This window comes from Bactrocera neohumeralis, chromosome 2 (genome assembly GCF_024586455.1).
Source record: "Bactrocera neohumeralis isolate Rockhampton chromosome 2, APGP_CSIRO_Bneo_wtdbg2-racon-allhic-juicebox.fasta_v2, whole genome shotgun sequence".
Taxonomy (NCBI): domain Eukaryota; kingdom Metazoa; phylum Arthropoda; class Insecta; order Diptera; family Tephritidae; genus Bactrocera; species Bactrocera neohumeralis.
The window spans coordinates 21,263,412-21,290,923 of record NC_065919.1 but is presented as its reverse complement, the minus strand read 5'-3'; the positions used below and the strand labels follow the sequence as shown (position 1 = coordinate 21,290,923).

The 27,512-nt window shown below is 34.9% G+C and overlaps 1 protein-coding gene across 1 annotated transcript in view; it reads right to left on the bottom strand.

Moving 5' to 3' along the window:
- Positions 1–27,512, bottom strand: part of LOC126750886 (protein single-minded) — a 193,457-nt gene that overhangs the window by 10,959 nt on the left and 154,986 nt on the right. Inside the window, exon 6 of the mRNA XM_050460658.1 lies at positions 14,037–14,285. Within this exon, the coding sequence (XP_050316615.1) occupies positions 14,037–14,285 (249 nt within the window). The remainder of the gene's footprint in view (positions 1–14,036; positions 14,286–27,512) is intronic.

Below are 27,512 nucleotides of genomic sequence, written 5' to 3'. Positions count from 1 at the left end.
ATCGTTCTGAAATTTTGCACCCCTCATTTCTTACCAAGAAGCTGCGCATTTGTCGGAAAGGCCGCTATCAGACCACTATGGCATATAGCTGACATACAAACTAAAACCGATGAGGTTTGAGTTCACAAATATTTTATTGAGCGTTGCCACCCGTCCAAAATTTGATATTTTAAAAAAGTTGATAAGGGAAACGAACTTTTTCGTTATGAGCATAACGCCATAGAGATTTGAGATGGCCGATAAACAAAAATTTTATAGAAGAGTTGCCACCAGTTAATAATAATAATAAAGTCTAAATTGTAAATTTAAATAAATGTAAATGAATTGTGGCATCTCACTTAATAAAACTTACAATTGAAATTAATTTTAAGAAATGTTGCCACCCAATTTAAAGCTTTTTATGCACATAAAATTGATAAAATAAAGAAATAATTACAATATAAGTAAACGGAAATTAATTTGGAGATTTTGTAAAGTGCATTATTAAAATATTTTTTTTTTTATAAAATTGATAAAAAAAAAAATATGATAAAATAAAAAATGTGGGTGACATAATAAAAATAATTGTGAATAATTAAAAAATAATAATTTTTAAAAGAGGTTGCCATGAGTTCTAATTTTTTTATTCACTAGAAGTGGCATATCAAAGAGCTATGTATAACAATAAAAAATATATCAATTAAGAGTTGCCACCTATTTAAATATTTGTTTTTTATTAAAAAATTTGTTGTCGAATATATTTTAAAGAAGAGTTGCCACCTGTTTATTAATTTTTTAATTTAGAAATATTATACAATTTTTTGTTTTTTTGAAATATACGCATACAACTTTAAGAAGATTTGCTGTCGAATATATTTTAAAGAAGAGTTGCCACCTTTTTGTTAATTTTTTAATTTAGAAATATTATAAAATATGTGAGTTTTGGAAATCTGGATATATAACTTTGTGATAATATTAGTTGAATATATTTGAAGAAGAGTTGCCACCTGTTTTTTTTTAATTTAGAAATATTTTAAAATAGGTGAGTTTTTGAAATATACGCATATAACTTTAAGAAGATTAGTTGTTGAATATATTTTAAAGAAGAGTTGCCACCTATTTGTTTATGTTTTATTTTAAAATCATAATAAAATAATTAGATTATTGCAATATAGGCATAATACTTTAAGAAGATTCGCTGTTGAATATATTTTAAAGAAGAGTTGCCACCTATTTATGTATTTTGTAATTTAAAAATGTTATAAAATATGTAAATTATTGAAACATAAGCATACAACATTAAGGCTATTAGCTGTTACATATATTTCAATGAAGTGTTGCCACCTATTTAAAACTTTTTAAAATTTTTTGTCTAAAATTTCAAGTAAAACAATTAGATAATATAATAATTTGGCTTCTTAAGCGTAAATCGTATCAACACTATTGGATCAATAAGGCTTTAGAGAAAAATTTGTTTTTTTTTGTTTTAATAACATTTCTGTACAATTTCGGCAGCTTTCAAGCCAAAAGCGCATAATACACAACAACTTAAGACGCCAAAGCATTGCGATTGCATGTTAGAAATGTGGCATGCAGCATGTCTTTTCGGCTGTACGAACATGCACCTGTTCCACATTTTGAAAAGGCACGCAAAGTTTGCTAGGCGCGCACATGGGTATTTGCCTGCCACTTGCTACACGCGCATGCCAACATGCGGCGCCGTGCAACATTTGACTAATTTCGCTTTCAACGCATTGCCGCGCGAATTCCGCGCATTAATTCGAGCGACTAGTTGTCGTTGTTGTAGATTTTGGCGAATTTATGCGTCGGCTTACGCACTTTGACTAAGATTTATGCGTAAAACAGGGTGGCGGTGGCTGACTTTGGCGCTTTGGCAAACATTTTTGAAACCATTCCAGTCAGCAATGGACATGGCTGCATGGCATATAGACAAATATACCGTTGCACATGCGAAGTGAACAATTTATGCAATTCGCTTATATGTCAAGAGTTCGTACATTTCTATATTTCAATAACATAACTACGCATGTGTATGTGTGTGCAAGTCTGCGTTGCATGAAGTGGAGCAGTCGCGGGTCGAAAAATTCGGTTTGGAATTTATTGCTTGTTTTAATTTGACATTTGTAATTGCAGGTTTCGCGCAATATATTTGAAAAATAGTTGTTGGTGTGTAAAAAATTTAGTGTTTATGGTATTTTAACATTCTTTAAGATTTAAGAATTTTGTTTTGAAGTTGAACATTTTTTCAAAGAAGCAGTGGCGCATCCATGCGTTTAAAGAGACTTTATTTTATCAAATTTCAACTCTTGTAAAATTATTTCCAATTTTTGGTGCAATTAGGTGGCAACATTATGAAAAAATCAAGCCACAGATGTGTATGTAAGTATGTTTGCCGTTCTGTAATTTATCAAGTTTTCGATAATCTGTTTTTTGGAAATTCTTAAAATTGTGGCAACCTTGTTATAATTTATATTTTAACTAATTAAAAAAATGTGTTTCGAAAATTTAGTAGGGTGGCAACACTGGACTTAAACTGCTACTCAAACCTGCGAAAATTGTTCAATTTAATATAATGTTTTTTTGGAAAATATCGACTTTACACATTTTCGTGACACAGTTTTTATTTAAACTCCAAAAGGCCCAGTTTTTACTATTCGAAAACATATTTTTTTTTCAAAATTGTTAAGAATTTTTTGTTTTTTTAGTTTTATATAAATTAAGGTGTCAACTCCACAAAGTATATGTATGTACATACATATATGTGTACTATGTCTTTTAAATTTTCAAAAATTTTAACTTTGAAGATTTTTGTTTCTGGGCTTTTATTTCAAGTAAGGTGGCAACACTACGAGAACAAGTTTTAAATATAGTACAAATATTTGTTTTTTAATTTTCAAAAATTTCAATTTTGAATAATTTTAATTTCACATTTTTTTCCAGTGAGGTGGCAACTCTACAAAATTTCATATTTCGTTTAACTATATTTATTCATTAAAACATTCACAAAACCTAGATTTAAATATCATAAAACATATATTTTTTAATTTTCAAAAATTTCAACTTTTGAAGATTTTTGTTTCTGGGTTTATATTTCAAGTAAGGTGGCAATACCACAAGTACAAGTTTTAAATATATTTACATAGTACAAATATTTTTTTTTAATTTTCAAAAATTTCAATTTTGAATAATTTTAATTTCACGTATTTAGTTCAAGTGAGGTGGCAACTCTACAAAATATAGTTTTAACTATAATAAAAGGCTTTTTGTTTTTAATTTTAATAATAATGTTAAATTTTTAACAATTTTTGTTGCAACGTTTTTATTTTAAGTGAGGTGGCACTCACAATTTCTTTTTCAAATATACTAAAATAAATTCTTTTAATTTTTAAAAAATTGAATTTTGAAAAAGTTTTATTTCATTGTTATTATTTCTAGTGAGGTAGCAATTCTATAAAACCTGGTTATAAATAAACGAAAATTATTTTTTTTATTTGGAAAATCTTTAAATTTGATGGAGGTGGCAACCCTAATAATTTAGTTTTAATTATACTTACTAAACACACACTTTTTTGCAATTTTCAAAAAAATTTACTTTGAATAGTGGTTGTTTTACCGCTTTTTTTCAAGTGATGTGGCAACTCCAACATTTTTTTATTTCAAATATCCTGAAATAAATTCTTTTAATTTTTAAAAATTTCAACTTAGCATAATTTTTATTTTTTTTTTGGTGAGGTGGTAACACCTAAGCGGTGGCAACTCTAAGAAATTTGGTTTTAAATATACATATTAAAACACACTTTTTTTTTGTAATTTTCAAAAAAATTTACTTTGAATAATTTTTGTTTTATCGCTTTTTCTTTCAAGTGATGTGGCAACTCCAAATTTTATTTTTTTTAAATATTCCAAAATAAGTTCTTTAAATTTTTAAATATTTCAACTTAGCATCATTATTATTTCATAATTATTATTTTTTTGGTGAGGTGGCAACACCACAAACGCTAGTTATAAATATACGATAATACATTTTTTAATTCGGGACATTTTTAAATTTTACTTTTTTTGCCATTTCGAGTTTTTATTTCTAATAAGGTGGCAACTCTAATAAATTTGGTTTAAATATACATATTTAAACACACTTTTTTTTTGTAATTTTCAAAAATATTTACTTTGAAAAATTTTTGCTTTCTCGCTTTTTATTTCAAGTGATGTGGCAACTCTATAAAAAATTAATATTTAATTTTGATTTAATAGTTCATTAGAATATATCAATGAATACCAAATGAATATATATGATATATGCTTATTATTTTCAGCAAATCAAAATTATAAAATTTGGCAGAAAATTAACGAAAAATTCCATTTTGTTTCTTAGTTTGATAAATTAACTTTTTCATAACTTCCGTGCAGCTATTATAACTACAGTTCCAAACTGAATAAAAAACGCATGTCGAAAAGTCGAATAGTGTATTGCTCTCAATCAAAAGACTTAAGCAACGAACTTGAGTTATGAATACGCAACGTCGCTGGAACTACACACAAAGGAGTGATTTGCTATTTTCTTATTGAATCAGTTAGTATACCCATTATTTTTTGCTATTTTGGCGATTCTTTCATATCTATGAATATGTGTATGTCTGTATGTATGTATTTATGTACAATATACATATATATACTATATACATATGCCGTCGGACATTGTGCAGCCAATTTAATGCGAGTGCGAAATGCGAATGTGAACGCGATCGCTCACTTCGCTTGTCAGCGACATTTTCACCCAATTATTTTGACACCCACTTTTGATTTCAACACGACAACAGCAGCGCCAAAAACGAAGAAAAATGAAGTAAGGGCAACGCGTGTGTGTGTGTGCATTTCGAAGGGGCAGGCAGCGTGAAAACAACTGCAGCGGCGGCTACTAACAAGCAAATAATAGTGGAGGAAGGACAAAAGTGTCAAAGGCGTAGCGCATATCTGCATGTGTGTGTGTCCCCATGCTTTGTGGTGCCACAGACCGCTTCACTTGAGCCGCCTTGCCTTGGTTTGTGCCGACTGCTGCCCTTATGTTTGTTAATGCTGTTTCGTATTGTTGTTGTTGTTGTTTTTTGGTGATTTACTGCCAACGCACGGTGAGTGCTGGTTGTTTGCTAGAAAATACTAGTTGAGAAGTAACACCAACAACAAAAAAAATATTTCAACTGCAAACTGATTAAGTCATCCAGCGGCACAGCGGCAACTTTTGCTGTCAGTTGAACGATTGTGATTTCTTGCTTCAGTCAATTCTTGGTGTTGTTATATATTTTTGCTTTATTTAGCTTGTATGTTGGTCGACTGCTGAGTGTTTTTTATTGTTGTATAATTTTTACTGCGTTTTTGTTTTTCATTTTGTTTTCACTTCACTGTGCAACATTTGGTTGCAGCAACTCAAGTGTCGTTTTCTAGTGAAATTTGCTGCATGTTAATTGGTGCAATGTTGAAGATGCTCCAGACTTGCTTTGGTGGTATGTGTATATAAACATGAGTTTGTCTATTTTGTATATAAGCATTTAAATTTTCAAAGAAGAAGTGAAAGAAATCAAAAATTAATATAAAAGTGCGATAATGATCCCTCAGCTGTGAGCAGATTTTTTCATAGATTTGAATATTCGTTCATAAAAATAATTTAGTTGGGGAAGAAAGATTCTTTTTACAACAAATTTAAATATTAAGCAACCTCATGTACCATTTTTAGTTTGTCTAAACGACATAAGATCTAAGAAAGCTTGTCCTCTTTTGTCCTTAAAGGCAGCTGGAAAGTGCGAAATCGCTATATATGATACCAATAATAAACCTTAGTATATATATGATAGGTATATTCAATACAATACTTTTAGTTCATTTTGCTAAAATATTTTACACATTGACCAATGTAGATGTTATAAAGTCAATGAAAAGTTTGAAAATTTAATAGTTTACAATGTGTATGGGAGATAGGCATAGTAATGACTCAATTTTATCTATTTTTGGCAATACTACTTGTTAACAGAAAAAGATGCTCTCTGAGTTTCATGAAAGTACCTCACATACCATCAACAATATAACAAGTCAATAATATTAAGTCAATCCTTGACAAATAGATTGCGCTACTATAATCAAATCCGTATGATTTTTAGTTAGCCATATCTTTAAAAAGTCGCGTGGATAAATTTGAAAGCCGTCGGATATTTAGTTTGTGAATTATATCATTTTGAGTGAAGCAACTTTTCTTATTCTGAAAAACCGCGTGTTAATGAATCATTGATTTTTGGAGGAAAAAGTATAGTTCAAGCCGATGTTTAGATTGATCAACATTTTTTCGACTCTGCACCAAGGGAAATCAACCGCTAAAAGGTGGTTTGCTAAGTTTGAACGAGGCGAAATGAGCACCAAGGACGATGAAGGTCTTAAATAGCCTGTTACCGACGAAAACACCACAAAAATTCCAAGAAATGTGTTATCTATCATCTTATCATTCACGAATATTTAAATGTGAGAAAGCTCTGTGTAAAGTGAGATGTTCATCCAAGTTTGTGAGACGATATATCAAAATGAATGAAACATGGTCGCATCATTTCATTGCGAAGTTCAATCGACAGTCATCAGAGTGGACTGCAAACGATAAACCCACTCCAAAGCATGGAAAAGTGAACAGTCGGCTGTTAAGGTTATGGCGTCTAAATTTCGGGTTGCGCATGAAATAATTATTATCGAGAAAGGAATGACCATCAACAGCAACTGTTACATAGCGTTATTGGAACGTTTCCAATGGCCGCATTTGAAGTAAAAGAAAGTGCTGTTTCATCAAGACTATGCACCATATCACAAGGCATTGAAAACGATGGCAAAAATACATGATTTGAAATTGGAATTGCTTCCGTATCCACCGTATCATCTAGATCTGGCTCCAGCGGCTATTTCCTGTTCGCAGATCTCAAAAGAATGCTCGCTGGGCAGAAATTTTCGTTGAATGAAGAGGCGGTCGCCGAAACTGAAGCCTATTTTGAAGCAAACTACAAAAATGGTATTATCGAAAAGTTGCAGAGTCGCTCTAATCAGTGTATCACCCTTGAAGGGAACAGTGTTCAATAAAACAATAAACGAATTTTGAATGCAGACACAATTTTATCAAAAAATTATTCTCCCCGAATTTCTATTATTTACCTCATAGTTTTACCGATATTTTCGATAAAAAGTTCGCAATAGGAGCTTGAATAGTTTTCGACCGATTTGGTCATCAATTGCGCACCGAAAACATTGATTGATTATTTGTTTGTAAACTGGAAGGTGAAGGAATCAGACGGAATTTAAAATTGTGTTATGCTTATGAGAAGTAGGCGTAGTTGCAGATCGATTTCGCATGGACGGACTGACGCCTATTCTGTTGTAACTGTCTTAATTTAGTCATGATGGATGTTACAGCTTTCCACTTGTCAGATGACTGACACATACATAAATGCAGTAAAATTTTCCACCGTTAAACTACCATTTAGTGCAGTTTCTAACTTTTCCCTTATGTTTCGAAACCGAGGACACTCATGCCCGATTAATATTTGGTTCAGGTGAAAATGCAAGTCCCCATGTGATCTAGGTATCCACGTAGTATGAATGTCTGGTATAAGGATGTGGGTCCACCGTCCTTCGTTTGATGTTTGCCACCGTTGCTACTTTATAATTATGCTCTTCTTTCTCTCCTCTCTTTTCTCGATTTCCTTAATTGGCGCTGATAGCTCATATAATCTCCTGAATTCGTTTCCATGGATGTCTATGAGTGGAATACCAGCTAGTACTTCAGCTGTTTCGTTGGATATAGGTGTTTATGTACATAAATATAATTATTTTTAAAATATTTTCATTTTATTTTGCTTTTCAATTAAAAGTGTGTTGACAGCATAGTGAACAAAAATCACATATTTTGGAAGCAATAAGAAATCTTAAAAAAAAAATAAATTAATTAAATTTTTAATGATTCTGCTTCAAAAATTAATATTTTGTTACTACTCGTATTTTCATCTCCTTCACATTTGAGTTTATAAACAACTTTTATTAGTTTTCGACATTTATGTAAATGAGTAAAAGCTTGTTCAGCGCACTTACTTCCCAAAGGCACACACGCTACTTAATATGCATGCTCTGATTTCTCTTCAAGAAGTTCTCAGGAAACTTCAAATTGTATTGGCTGCGCCTCGCCAAGTGGCGCCACTACTACACGGAACAACAACAACAAGTCGAACAATTATATGAGAGTATCGTTCATAAGCAGTAAGCCACGCAGACAATTGTTACAAAGAGATTTGCATTTATTACCAGCCCGTGGCATACGGCAAAGGGTCGCTCGTATTCATATGGGAAAATGCAAGCACTTGTGTTATGGATCGTATGTATGTACGTATGTGTTTGTAGGTGTAGTGATATTTAAAACTTTACTCGTACTTATTAGAGTGGTACGCAAAAAAATCAAATTTCATTTAAATTTCATTATTTCATTTACACATTTTTGGACAAGAAAGAATTTAACTGAAATTAAAAGTTTTATTTTTATGTTTGACAGATTTTGCATTTGTTTTCCACGTTTTAAGTTTTTGAACATGTTGGCTACCCTGTTTCACATTTTGTGAACTTAGAGTTCTTCAAAAACCTTCAGTTTTGCATGCATATTCTTATAATGATTTAATATTTACTTTCTTGTTTTTTTTGTAAAAAGGTGGCAACTCTGGTTAACAAATTTTTTATTTTAGCCTTCGTAAGTATATTTTTTAAATGCCACGCTTTGTTTCTTTAGATATACAAGGAACTACTATTTTTTAGGTAGGTGGCAACCCTTCAAAAATATTGCAACACTATAATATTGCTATACATGCAATAAAAAAAAAAATTAAGTATTTTTAGTTAAATTATACTTTAGATTATTTTATTAATTTTTTCCAAAAAGGTGGCAACTCTGGTTAAAATTTTTTTTTTATATTAGTCTTCTTAAGTATATTTTTTAAACGTTTTTTATTTACCGTATGGAAGGAAAAAACATTTTGAAGGAACAATAGAACTATTTTTTTAATTTTTTTAGTAGTATTTGATATGAAACATCAGATTAAAAGTTAAACTTTTTTTTTTTTTTATTAACCGTTAATTTTTTTAAATATATATTTAATGCGCAAATATCATGGATTTTTGTATCAACATTAATTTTAATATTAAAACAAATTATATTTATAGATAGGTGGCAACTCCAGAATTTATTTTGTTATATATTTCATAACAGTTATTTTCGCATTTATTTTTATTTTATCATACTGAATTATATATTACATATACATATCTAGCAGGTGGCAACCCTTTCACTCATTTTGAATATTACAGAAACACGATCCATATTAATACGAAATGAAATATAAATTCCAAATAATATATGTAAGTATGTACATACATATGTATGTCTACGAGTAAGTATCTAAGTATAGTAAATATGGAACTGCTTTACATCTGCTCTCCCACAAAAGCGCTCGTACTTTATTGGCTAAACGTAATTTAATTGGCCTGAAGTTGCTACAGTTTCTGACTTACAAAGCGCTTTCGTGATTTTTTATGCAACTAAAGTAAAACGAATAAAATATATAAAGGGCAAAGCACATTGAATGCAAGCCCATGCAAACATACTATACATATAAACAGATTACTGCAAAGTCTCCTGGCATTTATTCGTAACCCGCAAACCTTTTCGAATAAGCAAAAAGGCTGGTGAACATACATATGTACATATACTACATATGCATAATAATATGCTGCTTATGTATATAGGTACGTACATACGCTTTTGCGCTCTAAATGATAGTAGAAGTCTGCTTAGAAAGCTCTGTCGCCGCTGCAACATCCGTGGGAATTCTATTGCTTAAACAATGGTTTGGTGTACGCGTGAACTTCTTACCATAAAATAGGCGATTTTTGGACAGGAGTATAAAAATAATCAGGTACTTTGAGGCCGAAAGAAAAAATTTCATAATTTTTAGCTCAAAATAAGTATTTTAGCCAATACTTATAAGAGTTAAGAGAAATGACAAAATCTGTAGAAGTGAGCGTGGAGTGGCGAAAATGTATTGTTCAGGATTATTTAAAGACCTAGGAAATTGCAGAGAAAAATTTAAGAGCAAGGCCGCAATCCAAAATACTTAAAGTTACAAGACACACACAACTATTTTATGCAATATTTGCTCTCATATCGTGCAAAATCAGAAATGTTAATGCGCCAATTATAATCACTTTTAATTACGTATACATTCATATATAATTAATTAATTTAGCGATTTTTTAATTAACTTCGTAACATTTTCAATACTCCGGCTGAAGCAGCAGAGCAAAATGGCTCCATCCAAATGAAGTTCGTTGCTTAAGTCTTTCGTACCTTCATTCAGATAAAATTTCAACGCGTGCAACGAGGCAAATGTAGCAGTTAAAGTGCATAAATATGCAAACGCCCACACAATGCCAACATGTTGCATATAAACTAAAGACAACAACAAAAACAACAACGCCAAAATGCTACTAACTGCCACAGTAGCGATCTTGTTAATTCACTGCAGTCGAGCACCCAAACTGGCTGTGACAGACAAGAAAAAGAGTGTGTGGTAAAGTGTTGCTATTATTTTGTTGTTGTTGTTCTTGTCTTGACTTATGTGGCAAATGTGCACAACTTCATTGACGAACGCTTTGCTCTCAAGCTGTTTACTTTGCTTGCTTGTGTGCTTGCTTGTAGTCACTACACAAGTGCGTGTGGCATGCCACCGCTGACAATCGCTCATAAAATGCAACAAGTGACAGATGGATAAAAAGCACAGTAACACTTTGCTGCATGACAAAATGAGCGCGCTTTCACAGTCAACTGCTTACACACACACACGTATAATTTTGCATACACATACATACAAACATGTGTTGCAAGTAAGTGGCAAGCAATGTTTTGCCAAGCAAAAGTTGGTACGCTAACAGTAATAAAAACAACAAGTGTATTACCAGCAATAACGACAACAACAACAATAATAATAACAATAACAACAAAAGTAACAATAACAACAATAGTTACAATAAAAATCACAAGAGCAACAACAACAACAACAACAACAACAATAACAACAACAGTTACAATAAAAATCACAAGAGCAACAACAACAACAATAATAATAACAACAACAACAATAATAAAAAAACAGAAACCACAAGTGCAACTACAACAACACTAATACCAACAACAACAACAAATGTTGCAAGTAACTGTATACATATGTATGTATACGAAACACATCAGCACACATCACTCATCGAAACGATCGTCCAACAACAACAACAACTCAATGCCAACTGCCAGCGCCAGCCACAGCAACAATGACTACTGTCATCGTTTGTCAGTTTATAAATCACTTTGTGGCGGCAACAAACGAAGCGCTCGCATTCGCTCCCCATAATGCCAATCAAACTTTGTCTGCCTTTGTGTGTGTGTGTGTATGTGCGCTTTTCGTTTTTTGCAACGCATGCACACGCCTCATGCATAATTCATTTTCAACGCGCGTGCGCTGGCGACTTTTTGTGTCTCGCGCGCTGTCATACATCCCAGCTGTGTGTGTGTGCTTGTGTCACTGCGATTGCCAGCACGCAACTCGGCGCTATCCTTGCGTATTTGTTGCTCTTGCTGCTGTTGTTGTCATTTAGTTGGCCGCCTTTTTCATTCCCTCGTTCCCTCATTCATTCAGAGATTCGTGCGCGGCCTGTGACAGCTCCGTTGCGTCGCCAATTGGCCAGCTGTGGCTCTGTGATTCATTCATCAATTTTATTTGTGAAAACACAGACGCATTGACGGGAACACAAATGATTGCCACAACAACAACAATAAACCAAGGATGAGCCGTTGTGTGCGCGAGAAGTGGCGCGGTTGGCGAACAGTGATTTTAACACCTTGACATGCGTTTGCATTGTTGCTCCGTTGATGGAAGTGCGTCGACAATGAGAGAGCGAGGCTCGCAATCACCGATTCATTTATTGAATCATGAAATCTTCATCTTTTATATATGAAATTTTTTAGCCATATTTGAATAGTATTCAGCCAATAGGTGTTGATCCTGCTATACTACGCTGGATCAAAAGCCTTTAGACCTTTAGGCGGATAAGAGGAACGACACTAAAATGGCCAAGGAAGTCTGTAGAGGTACTACCCAAGTTGGAGTGCTATCTCCGTTTCTATGGACATTAGTGGTAAATAAACTGCTAAGGAAATTGGAAGGCAAAGCCCCTAAGATAGTTACATATGTGGATCTTCTGTGTTCACAAGAAAGCATATGCTTGGCATAACCTGGGATCTTTCTCCCTCTCTCATGCACTGGTGCTATACAGCTACTGTTAGACCGATTCTGCTGTACGGTGCAGTAGTATGGTGGATAGGCGTACAGAAATCCACCTACTGGAAGCCAATGAATCCGTCAATGACTTCTGTGTATAAGAGGAACTTTAAGAACAACTCCAACGGCGGCTCATCAACGGGTACTAAACATGTAACTTACATACCTCTTCGTTGAAAACTGTGCAGCAAAAACGGCGGGACGACTACTGGCTGCCGGAGAATTAACATATAAAATCTTCGGGCATAGCTCGGTGGGTAATGGCGATTGGATCAACAGAGACTAAATGATCACACTTTTCAACTGGGAAAGAAGATTCAAAGTAAATATAATAAAATATGGCTGGCGCAACGTTATGTTAGCTACGCGCAACACTCTAAACAGCTATACGGATGACTCGAAAATGGACGATGGAGTTTGTGCTGGAATATACTGTCCAGAGTTAGGCATAAGTCAGCCGTTTACGTTGCCGGACCACTGCAGTGTATTTCAAGCTTCGGTCTTTGGTATTGAAAAAGCCGCGGAGCTGGCCTCTAAGGCACCTGCAGGTAATTCCCGAGACAACATCTACATAGGCAGCCAAGCAGCAGTCAATGCAGAAACCTCGTATCGCATATCGACCAGAAGTATCTTGAGAAGCAAGGCAGCAGTGGAAAGTGTTGCCAGAAGCAAGCAACTGCACTTCTACTGGGTGCCAGGCTACAAAGGCATCGAGAGCAATGAAATAGTGAACGAGATTGCCAAGAATGGTGTACGGCTAACATCCGAAAACGTGATCAACATTGGGAAACCCATACACTGTCTATACGACGATTTTGATAGAGGCATGGCAAAGAAAATCAAAACTTGATGGAACGAGCTACCTGTGTGCAACACTGCAAAAGTCATGTGCAAAACGGTAAACCAGAAGTACGCAAAATTCCTATTGGCACTCGAAGGAAGACACTGTAGGAATATGATGGGAATACTAACCGGTCACTCTCGACATACGCCCGCAGGATAGTGCTGACATACCGCGAAAACTGCAGGAAATGTCTGAAGCAGGGTACCAGAGAAACAATGGAGCATCTCTTATGTACTTGTCCCGCATTGGCAAGACTACGTTGTAAGCATCTGGGGTCCCCATTGGTATGATACACTGGAAGATGTATCGATGGTGAGGCCGCAGATTCTCTTAAAATTCGCGTCAAGCACAGGCATTGTAAAGGATGACTACTTCTCCTGGACCTGAACTCCTTCTGGTGCCGCAAAAGATTATTGGTCTACCAGATTAACCTAAGCTAACCGAAATAGTGGTAATGTTTCATAACAAGCAAAAACGCTAAACTAATTAAAAAATATTTTTTATACAAAAAATAAAAAGTGCTCATTAAGTTTTATTGATAAAAAAAAATTTAAAAAAAATTGCCAACGAAAATCTCACAAACTCCCTAAAATTTTGATAGTTATTTTTGGATTCAGCAAAAAATGTGGTAACTACTGAATTAATAGTGCTATAAGCATAATGGTAATGTTTCATAACAAGCAAAAACGCTAAACTAATAAAAAATATTATACAAAAATAAAAAGCAAAAATTTTTTTAAAAATTTTAAGCAAAAATTTTAAAAAAATTTTAATGCAGAGCGTGTTCATTATAAACTCACCTTCTGATCACCGAAGCGCATTTGCCGTCGCGCATTTCGACTGACATTCATGCGACATAAAAACATGCGATGTTCGCCCTCCAAGCTGTTGATCGCCGCTGCTGCCGCGGCGGCTGCGGAGGCAGCGCTCGCGTGTTGACTATGACCCGGTTGTGGTGGCACATTGCGATTCAGTTCGGCTTGTATGGTTGCGTGATCCTGTTTGTCAATGATATCGTAAACGGAATCGCCGTGAATGAGGAGATCTTCCTGTGTGGCGTTGCGATTGCCGGTTGTCGATTGCCATTCGTTGTTATTGTAGTTGGTGTTGCGTTGATTTGGTGTGAGCACATGAAATTAAATACAAATGAATGCATGAAATTAATACCGTTTAAGGCGCGCAGCATTAATCTATATATATTTATACCCTGAACAGGGTATATTAAGTTTGTCACGATGTTTGTAACACCCAGAAAGAAGCGTCGGAGACCCTATAAAGTATATATATAAATGATCAGTATGTTGACCTGAGTCGATTTAAACATGTCCGTCTGTCTGTCTGTCCGTCCGTGTGTGTATATATACAAACTAGTCCCTCAGTTTTTAAGATATCCTTTTGAAATTTTGCAAACGTCATTTTCTCTTCAAGAAGCTGCTCATTTGTCGGAACGGCCGATATCGGACCACTATAACATATAGCTACCATACAAATTGAACGATCGGAATCAAGTTCTTGTATGGAAAACTTTCACATTTGACAATGTATCTTCACCAAATTTGGTATAGATAATTTTCTAAGGCAACAATGTAATCTCCGAAGAAATTGGTCAGATCGGTTAACTATAGCATATAGCTTCCATACAAACTGAGCACATAGTTACTAAAAGAAATGCACCTGTAAAGGGTATATTAGCTTCGGTGCAGCCGAAGTTAACGTTTTTTCTTGTTTTAGAATTATTTGCGTTTGCTTGATTTGATGAAGCAGTCAAAGGTGGCGTTGTGTTTTTAGTAGGAAAGGAGTGCTGGAGGTACTTGGAATAAAGTAATAAAATCGTTAATGTATTAAAATAGCATAACCTTCCTCTCAGTGGCTCTGTATTTTATTGAGGAAGCGCTTTGTTGGTTTCTTTGCAATTTCTAGCGACTTGTTGGAAACAACAAGACGAAAAGGCTATACAAACTGTGGCACTGTTCTGAGATCTGTTGTAGATCGGCAGAATAAAATTCGAATATTATTCTTAAACATTTGACTCATTTGCTTTAGATTAATTGCGCCCTACAAAATAGCACACCTGGCGTTTATTCATTGTATGCCGTTGTGCTGACTAACTCTCAATCTTTCTCAATCAATATTTTTAGTCGAGCAATTAATTGCATTTCCATGTCATTGCGCGCATTAATGTCAATCTGACGAGCGAAATTCTAATGAAATGCAATTTTAATTACGAATGAAATTTATTTTCGTTTGCATGAAAAGCATTTCCTCAATCCATAAAGTGTGTATATTTATTTCAATTATTCGAGAGAAAAAGTGATTCAGAAAAGCGCAAGTACAAAAATATTAAAATAAGCTATAAGCTGGTAAGGCGGTAGTGAGTGCGTTTGGCAGCGAAAGATTGATTAGCTTGGGAGTTGTTGCTTTAAATTTTCGAAATATATTTATACTTTTTTCTCTTTTCATACTCTTAAACATATGAAATTGATGTACTATAAAGGTTATTTATTTAAAACTCTTTTCTGGATGCTTGCTTATAGACCTGTGACGCTTCATACATATACGCGTAGTCCTTTAGTATTTGAGATATCGATCAGAACATGTGTGCATGCTTTTTCTCCTCCAAGAAGTTGCTCATTTGTCGGAATCATCGGACTAATACTATGTAGCATATATGTGGCTGCCATACAATGTGAACGAAAAAATCAAGACGATGTATGAAAAACTTTTTTAGTTGAAGAGATCTCTTATCAAAATTTGCCATGAGTTACTGTCTACAGCAACGATATAATCTCTGAATAAATTTTTTAGATCGGACAAACTGTAGCATGTAGCTGCCATACAAACTGAGCGATCCAGATTTAGTCTTTGTATGAAAAACTTTTTTATTTGTCAAGATATATCCACTTAATTCAGCACGAGATATTGTCTAAGACAATAGTGTAATCTACAAAGAAATTATTGGAATTGGACCACTATAGCATACAGTTGGCATACAAAGGTGACCCATTAAAATATCATTTTTATTTATGAATGGTTTTTATTCATTTTTATTTATGAATGGTTTTATGGCTTTGGTACAGAGCAAGTCAAAATTTTTCTTGTTTTATATTTCTTTTGTGAGATTTTTTGGTTCTCTGAAATATTTACTTTTTTTTGCAAATATATCTATTCTTCACTGAAATAGAGCAAGAAAAGGCACCTAATGCCATTTATTTTTAATGAATATTATGATAATTAGTTTTTCATAGAGCCTTCTCGACGAGTTGTAAGCTTTATCAGGCTCAGCTTTAAAAATGTTTTATATTACAAAACTGAATTAAATTTTCTTTACTTACTTTAATACATTTTGTTCTCATTACAAATCTTATCAACCCAACTACAAGTATATTCTACCTTTTCAACCGCAACTAAGTATTACTTCAAGTAATCTACGATAAGGCTCTATAAGTTTTTGTTGACTTGATATAGCTTGGCTCGCAGCACCTGCCGAGCAAGCATCATGAAGAATGTGCTCAATAGATGTACGCATCGACAGCGATAAGAAATGAAGTCACTAGTATCACAGGCACTCAAAGCAAAATAATGAAGCTGAAGATCGCGTATAATTAAACTATCGACATGACGGCGACATATCTACACTGAAATTGGCAAGCCAGAGCCTAATTCTCTAATATGAACTCTAAAAAAGAGGTATGGCGTTCATCGGCATCCTCTAAAGGCTTTAATTGCCTCAGTGGTGGAGAATATTTGAGAAAAATGGTAAAAATTGGCAAACCGAGGTAAGTAATTTAGCTTCCACAACGATATTCTCCGATTACCTGTCAGTCAAGCGGTAAAAGTAAACCTTGAAAGTACAGTACATGAAGTCTTAGCTCATTCTATTTCATGACAAATCTGCAATGGATACCAGCGCATAGTGATATTCGTGATAACTATGAAGCAAATGAATTATCCAGAGCCAGCACCATCTACTCTCATGACTCTTGCGACTTGAAGATATTTAATCGACAAACATGTTATAGAAACAGCTGAGCCTCAGTGGAGTTAATCTCTAATTTGCTCTACATTCTGCTGGCCACACATGCCGATTATTAAAGTTATTCAAAAAGAATGACATAGGAACTCCAGCAGGACTGTTTACAGGTCACTGTCTAATTGACAAACAGATAAATATGCCAGCAGACTGGGAACACTATACAATAAGTAATGTAGCAGCTCTCAGGCGGTAGAAGAAGGAGTGACTAGAGAAACTTTGTCAAGAGCACAGCGTGGTTTAGAGAGGAATGAATAGAGTGAGGACATTTTAGTCCCGGTGGTTTTACAATGGGTCCCTTAAACGCCTAGCTGCGTCGTCAGACATCCAATCTAGCTACCTATATACCTAGTCCACCAAGATTTTAGAGCACTTCTTGCAACATCACAAGATTGTATTTTTAATCTAGGTAGGTTTTAGGGTTTTATAAGGTTAGTTGTAGGCACGAAAGGTGTAGGTTCCCAGAGGTAGTAAATAAGGAGTAGTTAATGAGTTAATTTACACTGTTCAAAAACCTTTATATAAAGAAAATACTTCTACCCTGGGCGCAACTAATGAGGCACGGGTATAACTGGCATTGTTGTTATTGTCACAAATTGACTAAGCTTGCGCTAATAAAGCTATCTATTAAAATAATCATGGTTTTCCAACAGCTGCGCTGATATTGCATTAAAATAGCAATTTATATTGCTAATATACGGCGTAACATGTGGCAACGACGTCATCAAACTGCGAGCGATGAGAAAGAATTTATTTGCTGACGGCATAAAAATTTCCCAGCGATGGTCATTGCAAGCGGGTATATGCATATGAACTTGCATATACATTTTAATATGTATGCATGTACATATATACATACATATGTATGTGTATATGTCTAACGTGTTTAAGTGTCGCTGGGAGTAAATGTGCGATCAAACAGCTGCAAATGGGCGGTGATTCATTCATCAATATTCATTAAAAAAACAGCAACAACAACAAAAAGATAAAACAAAAACAATAAACAAAAACAAAAAATGCAACAACAACAAAAACACTTAAATTACAAGAATAGATAAAGAAAATAATGGAAAAGTTACAACAACAACAACAATTATAAATATTGCAACAAAAACAAGATCATTTACAACAACAACAACAACAACAATCTCATAGCACCTTTTAATAAATGACAATAATAGCGACAACAATAATAATGTTGTCGTCAGCTATGCTGGTGGCCGCCACTGCAACTGCTGCTGCCTGGCAAACGCTTGCTCTAATGTATGCTTGTATGTGTGCTTGCCTAAACATCGTGAATACGGAAAATTGTTGTCAACTAACTAATGACGACATTTTGCTATAATTAGCAAGCATCGCCAAGCAATACTAATACAATTTCTCAATAAAGGTAGTGAATGTGAACGACAACAACAATTACAGCAACAACAACAACAGCAAAAGTAAAAATATGTTAATGCAACAGGCGTACAACAGAAAAGTGAATAATTCCAAGATAAATGAAATGTAAATTGGAAGCTGTGAAGACAACAACAAAAATAATAATAATGACAATACAAAAACAAACAAAAAACAACATATTGTAATGGTGTTCAGTTGTGGGTGTGCTGCTGTTTTTGTAAGTGAATTTGCGCTGTTTTGTACAGACGACTGTGTTTACTACCATATTTGTTGTACAACAATGTGTGGCATTTGTTTGTTCATTCAGCAGCTATTATGGCCTTAATCAATGAGCAATTGGCGGGTACAAAAAAATTAACACTTAAAAAAAATATACCCTTCACAGCTCTAATACCCCTCACAGTTGCATACATTTTGGCATGAACGGAAATAAAAAGCTATTTTACTTGATTTTGTTCGGTTTGCTTGTATGACGGCTATATGCTATAGTCCACCGATCTGAACAATCTCTTTGGAGATTGTAGTGTTGTTTTAGAAAATACTGTACGTCAAATTTCGTAACGATAACTTGTCAAATAAAAAAGTTTTCCATACAAGCACTTATTCCCGATTATTCAGTTTGTATGATAGCTATATGCTATAGTGATTCGATCTCAGTGATTTGTTCCAAGATTGTAGCGTTGTCTTTGTCAATAAGCTGTGAGAAGTTTCGTGGGAAATCTTGTCAAATTAAAAAGTTTTTCATACAAGGACTTGCTTCCATTCGCTCAGTTTGTATGGCAGCTATATATTATAGTAATCTGATCTGAAGAATTTCCACGGAGATTGAATTTGCGCCATAGACATGGACTACAGCCAAATTTTATCTAGTCAAATAAAAAAAATTTCCATACAAGCACTTGCTTCGTATCGTTCAGTTTCTATGGCAGCTATATGCTATATCGATCCGATAACGATTATTTCCACCAATGATCAACCTCTTGAAGAAAAAAGATTGTGTGCGGAATTTTAGTTCGATTTCTCAAAAACTGAGTGGTTAGTCGTTCTGGGTATAACAATTTTCAATTAGAAATATGGCAAAAATTAAAAAAATATTCGCTACAAATAAATTGCAAACAGCTACAAGCTTAGCGTTAAATAACAATTGTCATTTATTCATTTCTACACGACAGCTGACACTGCGGCTCGACAACAGCAACAACAAAAGCGACAATTACTTATATAGTTATAGACAGTGTTAGAGCTGCGTCTACGCCTCTCCTTGGCGGTGTTGGCAATCAGCGGTCGCACAATTATTATTGGCAGCTGAGCACACCTCTCATTAAATATATTTATTGCTGCCTAATGGTGCTGTATTAGGGGGTGGTATAGCTGTGAAGTTGACTACTTTGCTGGGAAAATAGACAGTTGACTTAGGCGATCAAAGGGGGGTTATGCCGAGTCGAGAAAAAAGAGAGGCAGCCGAAACTGTCAAAGCTTGGTCCTTCATTTTAAGTATATAGGTTCCAGCTGACATTAAGTCCTTGACAAGGCGATGGTACTGCTATTAGCTATTTATTAGTAATATTGCGTAAGCTCATGGAGAGTAATTAATCCGAAGAACTGAAGTCTATTCAGCGGCGGTTTGTGTTCGTTAAAATATTCAGCGCTCGGCGAAGATGGGAATTTTACCAATTCAACCGTTCAGTCTGAACGATAAACTTGAGTTTGTGGTGCAAAGAAATGAACATATCCACTATTCTGTATACAAGAAAGTTATCCGTATAAATGGTATATAATGGATACTCAATTAATGGTCTTATCTGTAAAATTGTTATGGAACTATAAAACCATCTTTCAACAAGACGGCGCCAGTTCCCACACATCAATCAATGGATTTATTGAGAAAATACTTCGGTGAGCGGTGAGCAGAAAATTTTAGGTTTTGGGATAGAATTTTTCCTGTGGGAATATGTAAAGTCTAAAGTCTATGCAAGTCCGCTTCGATTCAGGGCTTGGAGGAAAACATCACGCGTGTCATTCGCTAGTTACCAGTCGAAATCCTCGAACGAGTCATCGAAAATTGGACTCAACGGATGGACCATTTGAGAAGTTGTCACGGTCAACATTTGAAAGAGATAATCCTTAAAAAATAAATGCCAAAAAATGTTCTTTCGAATGATAATAAATATTTCCCATTAAATTTGAAGTTTCTATGTTTTTTCTTTAAAAAATTAGGGAGCCTCAGGTTGGATCACCCAAAAGAATTGCGCCGGGAAGCGAATTTTTGATAACCTGTTTTGAAGTGAATTGTATTTCGGTGCAGACGTTCTGCACTGCATGGAATAGTAGTCAAAAGTGACAAATCCACGCTATAAGCCGAGTGAGGCAATACTTCCACTTCACTTTACCAAATACCGAGCGTTGTCGTAATAGAAAATTATTGCCTCGTGTCTACTCCCAAAATTCGGGGGTTTTTCGGCAAACGTGCGTTTAAATATGATGAGCATTTATTGATAGCATTCCACTTCAGCGGTTTTATATGATTTTAGAAGCTTACAAGTATAACTCAGCATGGCCTTCTGATCCCATCAAATACAGAGCATTGCGTGGGCATTTCTTGTATTTGGCAGCAGTCTACATCGGGTAGTCCCAATTCCACATCGTCAAACCGAAATCCCCAATTTGAAATAATTTTTGCCACATTCGCTTAGCTAGAGCATGTTCACTAACTACTTGTATAAATTGTAAATTGTCACCAAAATACGATGACTTTTGGCATCCCACTTGCCCTAAGCTCTGAAAAAAAGTAAGTTTTGAACACTTGCAAAGTTATTATCATGGGGACAGGTATTGGCTAATAACTTATTATACTAAGCTAGAAAAATTTCACAGAATAGGGTTTAGTGTGATTATGATGTATTATTCACTTTGGCATTTAAATTGTCCAAATTTGCTTCCACCTTCCAAAGCTACTTTTCGATGCAAAATTGGAGAACCCTTTTAAACATTATCAAGCTTTGTTGTTGAGAAAATGGTATGAGCTAGTGGCGTTGACATTAAATTTAACAGTCAATGTGACCCACTACTGGATGCAACAAATATTAAGACTTTTTCATCATTAGCATTTAGTATACGCTTGTCTTTCTGAAGTACGTAAAGTGCATTTGGCGACTTTTACGACGAGAGAAATTATTCAACAACGAAGCTACAATAAATGTTGTGTGCGAAATGAAATTTCGGGTGCTAAGAGTTTAGAGCTTTGTTTGATTGGTACAAATTATTCAAAGAGATTCGAGAACTCATTGACGACGACCACGTTCAGGGTAGCCATCAACATCAACTGATGATCAACACGTCAATAAAATAAAGGAATTGGTGCTTGAGACTTGACGATTAACAGTCAGAGATCTTACTGGCATCGCTGGAATATCGGAGGAATCGGTGAAAACCATTTTGAAATATCATTTAGGCCTAAGAAAAGTAAAAGCACAATTGGTTCCAAAATAACTAAATTTTTTTTAATACAGCGCCGCATTAACGTTTGTGAAACAATGCTTTCCGACTACCAGAATGTCATGAAACGTGTTATTACTGCCGATGAGTCTTGGATCTATGCTTACGAACCGAAAACCGATGATCAGTTGACCAAATATCGTGGCAATGGTGAGCTGAAGCCGAAAAAACCACGTCAAAGCAGGTCGAAAACCAAGGATTCTGTTGACAGTTTTCTTCGATTATCGAATTATTATGATAATTGCAGGCTATTTCAGAAATTAAAACTAACAACTGTTTCAAGAATTGGAAAAAAAGTATGTTATGGTCAACAGAGACTACTTTGAGTGGGACGACATAGATTTTTAAGAATAAATTACAAATATTAAAATTATGAACAAAGTTTTACCATTTTTTGCTCTTAGTAGTGTATCGTAGTTGTTAAAAAAATAAAATATTCTGAGTTCGAAGTTGAGCATATTGAACAGATTGAATAGTACAACATTATCAGCAGAAGAACTAATTGCAATTTTTCATAAAAAAGCATAAAAAATATATATTCTCAACGAAAACCTTGAGCTACCCTAATACTGAAACGTTTGAATATTAAAGCGTTGCTTGCACAAGTATCGTAATGCCAAAAACCACAACAACAACCATGTGGCAACATACATATCAACGTCCATTGCTGGTGACAGCAAGCGATATGCAAAATTTGTGCAAAAATTATGATGCTCCGCCACATTTAGGTTGACCATTTGTGGCTGTCGCACACACACACACACATGCTTATGTGCAAAAGTCAGAAAACAAAATACAAAAAAAAACAAAAAAGGTGCATGTAAGAGCGGCAGTGAGCTGTGCGGCCACCGCTAAAGTAGCTGCGCTTCCAGTATTATTTATAATTGTTGTTGTTGTCGGATTTTAGAAGATTATTGCTGTGATCGCTGTGGCTGCTGTGGCTGCCATGATGCTGTCAATGCTCCCCAATCCAGTAGCGGCTAATATTGCATTCGAACTTGCTTGTCATTATTATTATTACTGCTGCTGTCATATAGCTCTTGTTGCTGTTGTTGTTTTTCTTGCTGCTGTTGCTTTGTTATTTATGCAGCCACTGTGGCATTTGCCGCCATTGTTGCCATTATTGGCAGTTTGTTAATTAACTTTGCTTGCTAAATGTCCGCCGCTGTCTGCCAGCGCCGAAATCGATTGCCTTGCCGAGTCGCCGAGTCGCGCCGGCGCAAGACTAAACGCTTTGGCATACGTACGTTTGGCGTGTTGTGGCAGTGTGTCGTAGTTTCTAATTTGTTTGCAGCGCGTTAGCATGCAACATACCGTACATTATACGTATATGTGTGTATGTTTGCTTGTAATTTGTGGCGCAAAAAACGCTGCCCTCTATGGCAACCGTGAAAATGGCAGTCAGAAAATTAAAAAAAAAAAAAATTGAGCGCATAAGAAACTCTATGTGTTCAACGCTATATGTGCATATTTAAATTTGCTCCCGTACAAGCACATCGAGCATTAGCACAATTGCATGTTAGCGTTTTTTGTTTTGCGGCCCAACAGCTGTCCAATTTGCCTATAACAGGCAGTATTTGCTGCCAATTGTGTTATTCAAGCTTTACATTTTTTATTTACGTATGTTTTTTATTTTTATTTTTATTTTAGTTTTTTATTTTTATTTTGGTTCGCCTTAGTGACACCATTTTTGCTAACTGTTTGTGGGCTGGTTGTCACGGCCATTCCCAACATTTGTTAGATCCTTCGTTTCAGTTCAATTAATCTGATCTTCTCTTTGTGTTTAGTTGTTGTAAAGCTTATGACTTTTTGTTTTTGAAAATACTGTTGCTTTGACTTTTGTGCTATTTTTCATTTCATTTCATTTCTTAAGGCAGTAAGCATTTCTTTGCTAGCTTATAAAACAAGCAGACAAAAACAGTTAAACTTAATTATAGTGTAAATGGTTAAATATTACACTAGTGGCCACGCAAACCTTACCACTCAAAACTTTCAAGTATTTTGCATATTTGACTATGTTTTATAGCGGTACTTTTTCGGTATAGAAATTTTTTATTTAGAAATAAGTAAATGACATGCTATTTATTAAAAATATTAAAAATTAAAAACAAAACACATTCAGCTATAGATAAATTAATTGAAAGATAGTGAGCTTTGCAATATGAGCTCGAAATGAAGAGACTTACATGCGATTAAAACATGATATTTTTTATTTTTTAATTTAATTTCATTTCCACTATAATTGAAATTAATATTTTATTTTATTTTATTTTATTGAAACACGAAGTTTAGTAGGTGTATCACTTTACTTGTAAAAACAATAAAATCGGCCGCTTTTGTATAAGAACAGAAAAGCTAATTTGTGTTTACTCATTAAACGTAATAAATTAAAAACTATAATTATAATTAGATAATATAATTTAGTTTACTTATGCTTACTAAAAACATAAAAAAAAAAACAAAATTGAAGAAAATCCCGAAAGAACGAAAAAGTCCGGAAAAAATGTAAGAAAGTATAGTGGTAAGGTTTGCGTGGCCACGAGTTAATTTTAAGGTTTTAATGAAGGAATTTTGTGAATTATTATTCAAATTCACCACAAAAACAAGTAAGGAAGGGCTAAGTTCGGGTGTCACCGAACATTTTATACTCTCGCATGATAAAGTGATAATCGAGATTTCATTATCCGTCATTTACATACATATTTTTTTATTTTGCTGTAAAATTAATTAGCTTAGTAGTTCCTGAGATATGGTTTTTGGTCCATAAGTGGGCGACGTCACGCCCATTTTCAATTTAAAAAAAAAGCCTGGGTGCAGCTTCCTTCTGCCACTTCTTCCGTAAAATTTAGTGTTTCTGACGTTTTTTGTTAGTCGGTTAACGCACTTTTAGGGATTTTCAACATAACCTTTGTATGGGAGGTGGGCGTGGTTATTATCCGATTTCTTCCATTTTTGAACTGTATATGGAAATGCCTGAAGAAAACGACTTTGTAGAGTTTGGTTGACATAGCTATAGTAGTTGCCGAGATATGTACAAAAAACTTAGTAGGGGGCGGGGCCACACCCAGTTTTCCAAAAGAATTACGTCCAAATATGCCCCTCCCTAATGCGATCCTTTGTGCCAAATTTCACTTTAATATCTTTATTTATGGCTTAGTTATGACACTTTATAGGTTTTCGGTTTTCGCCATTTTGAGGGCGTGGCAGTAGGCCGATTTTGCTCATCTTCGAACTTAACCTTCTTATGGAGCCAGGAAATACGTGTACCAAGTTTCATCATGATATCTCAATTTTTACTCAAGTTACAGCTTGCACGGACAGCACGGACAGACGGACGGACGGACAGACAGACATCCAGATTTCAACTCTACTCGTCACCCTGATCACTTTGGTATATATAACCCTATATCTGACTCTTTTCGTTTTAGGACTTACAAACAACCGTTATGTGAACAAAACGATAATACTCTCCTTAGCAACTTTGTGCGAGAGTATAATAATATGTTGCTTATTTTACAACATTATTCAAGGGCTTCCGACAATATGTAGCAGTTGTACCGGTATGAAGTACGCGTTAAGTGATTACATGGGCTTCCTCAGGTAAAAAAATAGCCCTTTTTCCAACAAATTTTTTCTTAACTAAAAAATGAAATATTTTATTCGAATTTTTTGTTGTTACAAACATACACTATTAGCAAAGAAATTCTGAAATTTGCCATTGCGTCGCCATTTCCGGTGGCTCCTCGGAAAAAATGTGCGCCCGCTTTGGCAGGATAACTCCTTACAGTATCATATAAAGTGCAAAAGTACATGTTTTAGCTAAAACCTTAACTTGAACGAAAGAAAGAAAACTGAAAATTGGATTTTTAGCAGAAATGTTTACAAAAAAATGAAAATTTCAGTGAAAATTTTGCGACATTTTTTTTCAAATAGTTGTAATCGAAAAAAAATCTTTAGTCCAGGTCTTTGAGAATTGTAACTCAAAGGCCTCTGTAAAATTTCATCAAGATGGCTTGAGCAGTTCTCGAGAAGTCTTGCCAACCGACTTCAAAAACACGAGAAAAACGCGTTAAAAGACGTCGATTTATCTACGAAACTATTAATCGAATCAACTGGAAAAAGTAATGATTTGCGGAAAGCATTAATTTTTGGTTTCCTTTAAGAAGTACTAGTAGTGTAGTCATTCTTTAGACTCTTCCATTTTGCAAGCGCGTGGCGCCAACAAACAGTGTCCAGTGAGTATTCTAATCTTAACCTTTGTATATTTCCAATCAACCATTTGACACATGACTTATGGAGTTTGGTATTCAGGTATATTACTCAAACGCGTTTTGATTTTCTTTGTCATGCTTTTGTTCAAATCGTCGTATATACATATAGACATATATATAGTATGAAAACCGTACACCACTCTTGGCAATCTCGTCCACTATCGCGTTGCCCTCTATGTCCTTGTGATCTGGCATCTAGAAGAAGTGAAGAATGCGACACCTGCCGCTGCTGTCCTGCTTTCCAACACACTTTTGGCTCATGCGTGAAACGAGGTTAAAGCCTTGATTGTTGCTCGGCTGTCCACGTAGATTTTAATTCAGAAGTTGAGTTGCCTGTTGACGCAATAGAGGCCAGCTATAAAAGCTCAAAGACCTTTGCTTGGAATATAATATAGTCAACCAGCCGTTTAAAAGGCTGGATTGTGCCTAATTTCGGACACAATATCTCCGCACCAACTCCATTTTCGAGCCTTCCATAAAATTTTGTTAATGTTTTGGGGGCAGCCATCTAACCTATTGAACCATTTTTTCCTAAGCTTACTCTGCATCTTCCTTCTCAATTGAAAAGTGACATCATGTAGCCGATGCTTGCTAATCCACCATTACCCATCGGGCATACTTATAGCTCGATTGTACTATATGTAAATTTTCCTGCTGTCAGTAGTAGTCCCACCGATTTTGCCGCGCAGCTCTCAGCTAAGAAGTCTCTGGGTTGCAATGGAGTGGCGCTTAGAGCTCCCTTATAGTACACAACGTAACGTGCCACCGAACCCTTTCCATTGGCTTTCGTTAGGTGGGTTTCGGAATGCTTGTCCGTCATTTTACTGCACCGCAAATCAGAATTGGTCCATATTATTCCAGTATAGTACCAGTAAATGAGTACAGCACTAGTAAATGAGAGAGGAAGAAAACTTCTAGGTCGTGCTGAGCATTTGCTTGCATGTATAGAGGGCATTCCTGGCGTTTATTACTATTTCTTTCATATGATGCTTCCACTGCAGTTTGCTGTCCAGGAATACTATAAACTAGCTGGTGCGATTCTTGAGTGATAGAGTTCTGTCCAATTCAACGAAGAGATC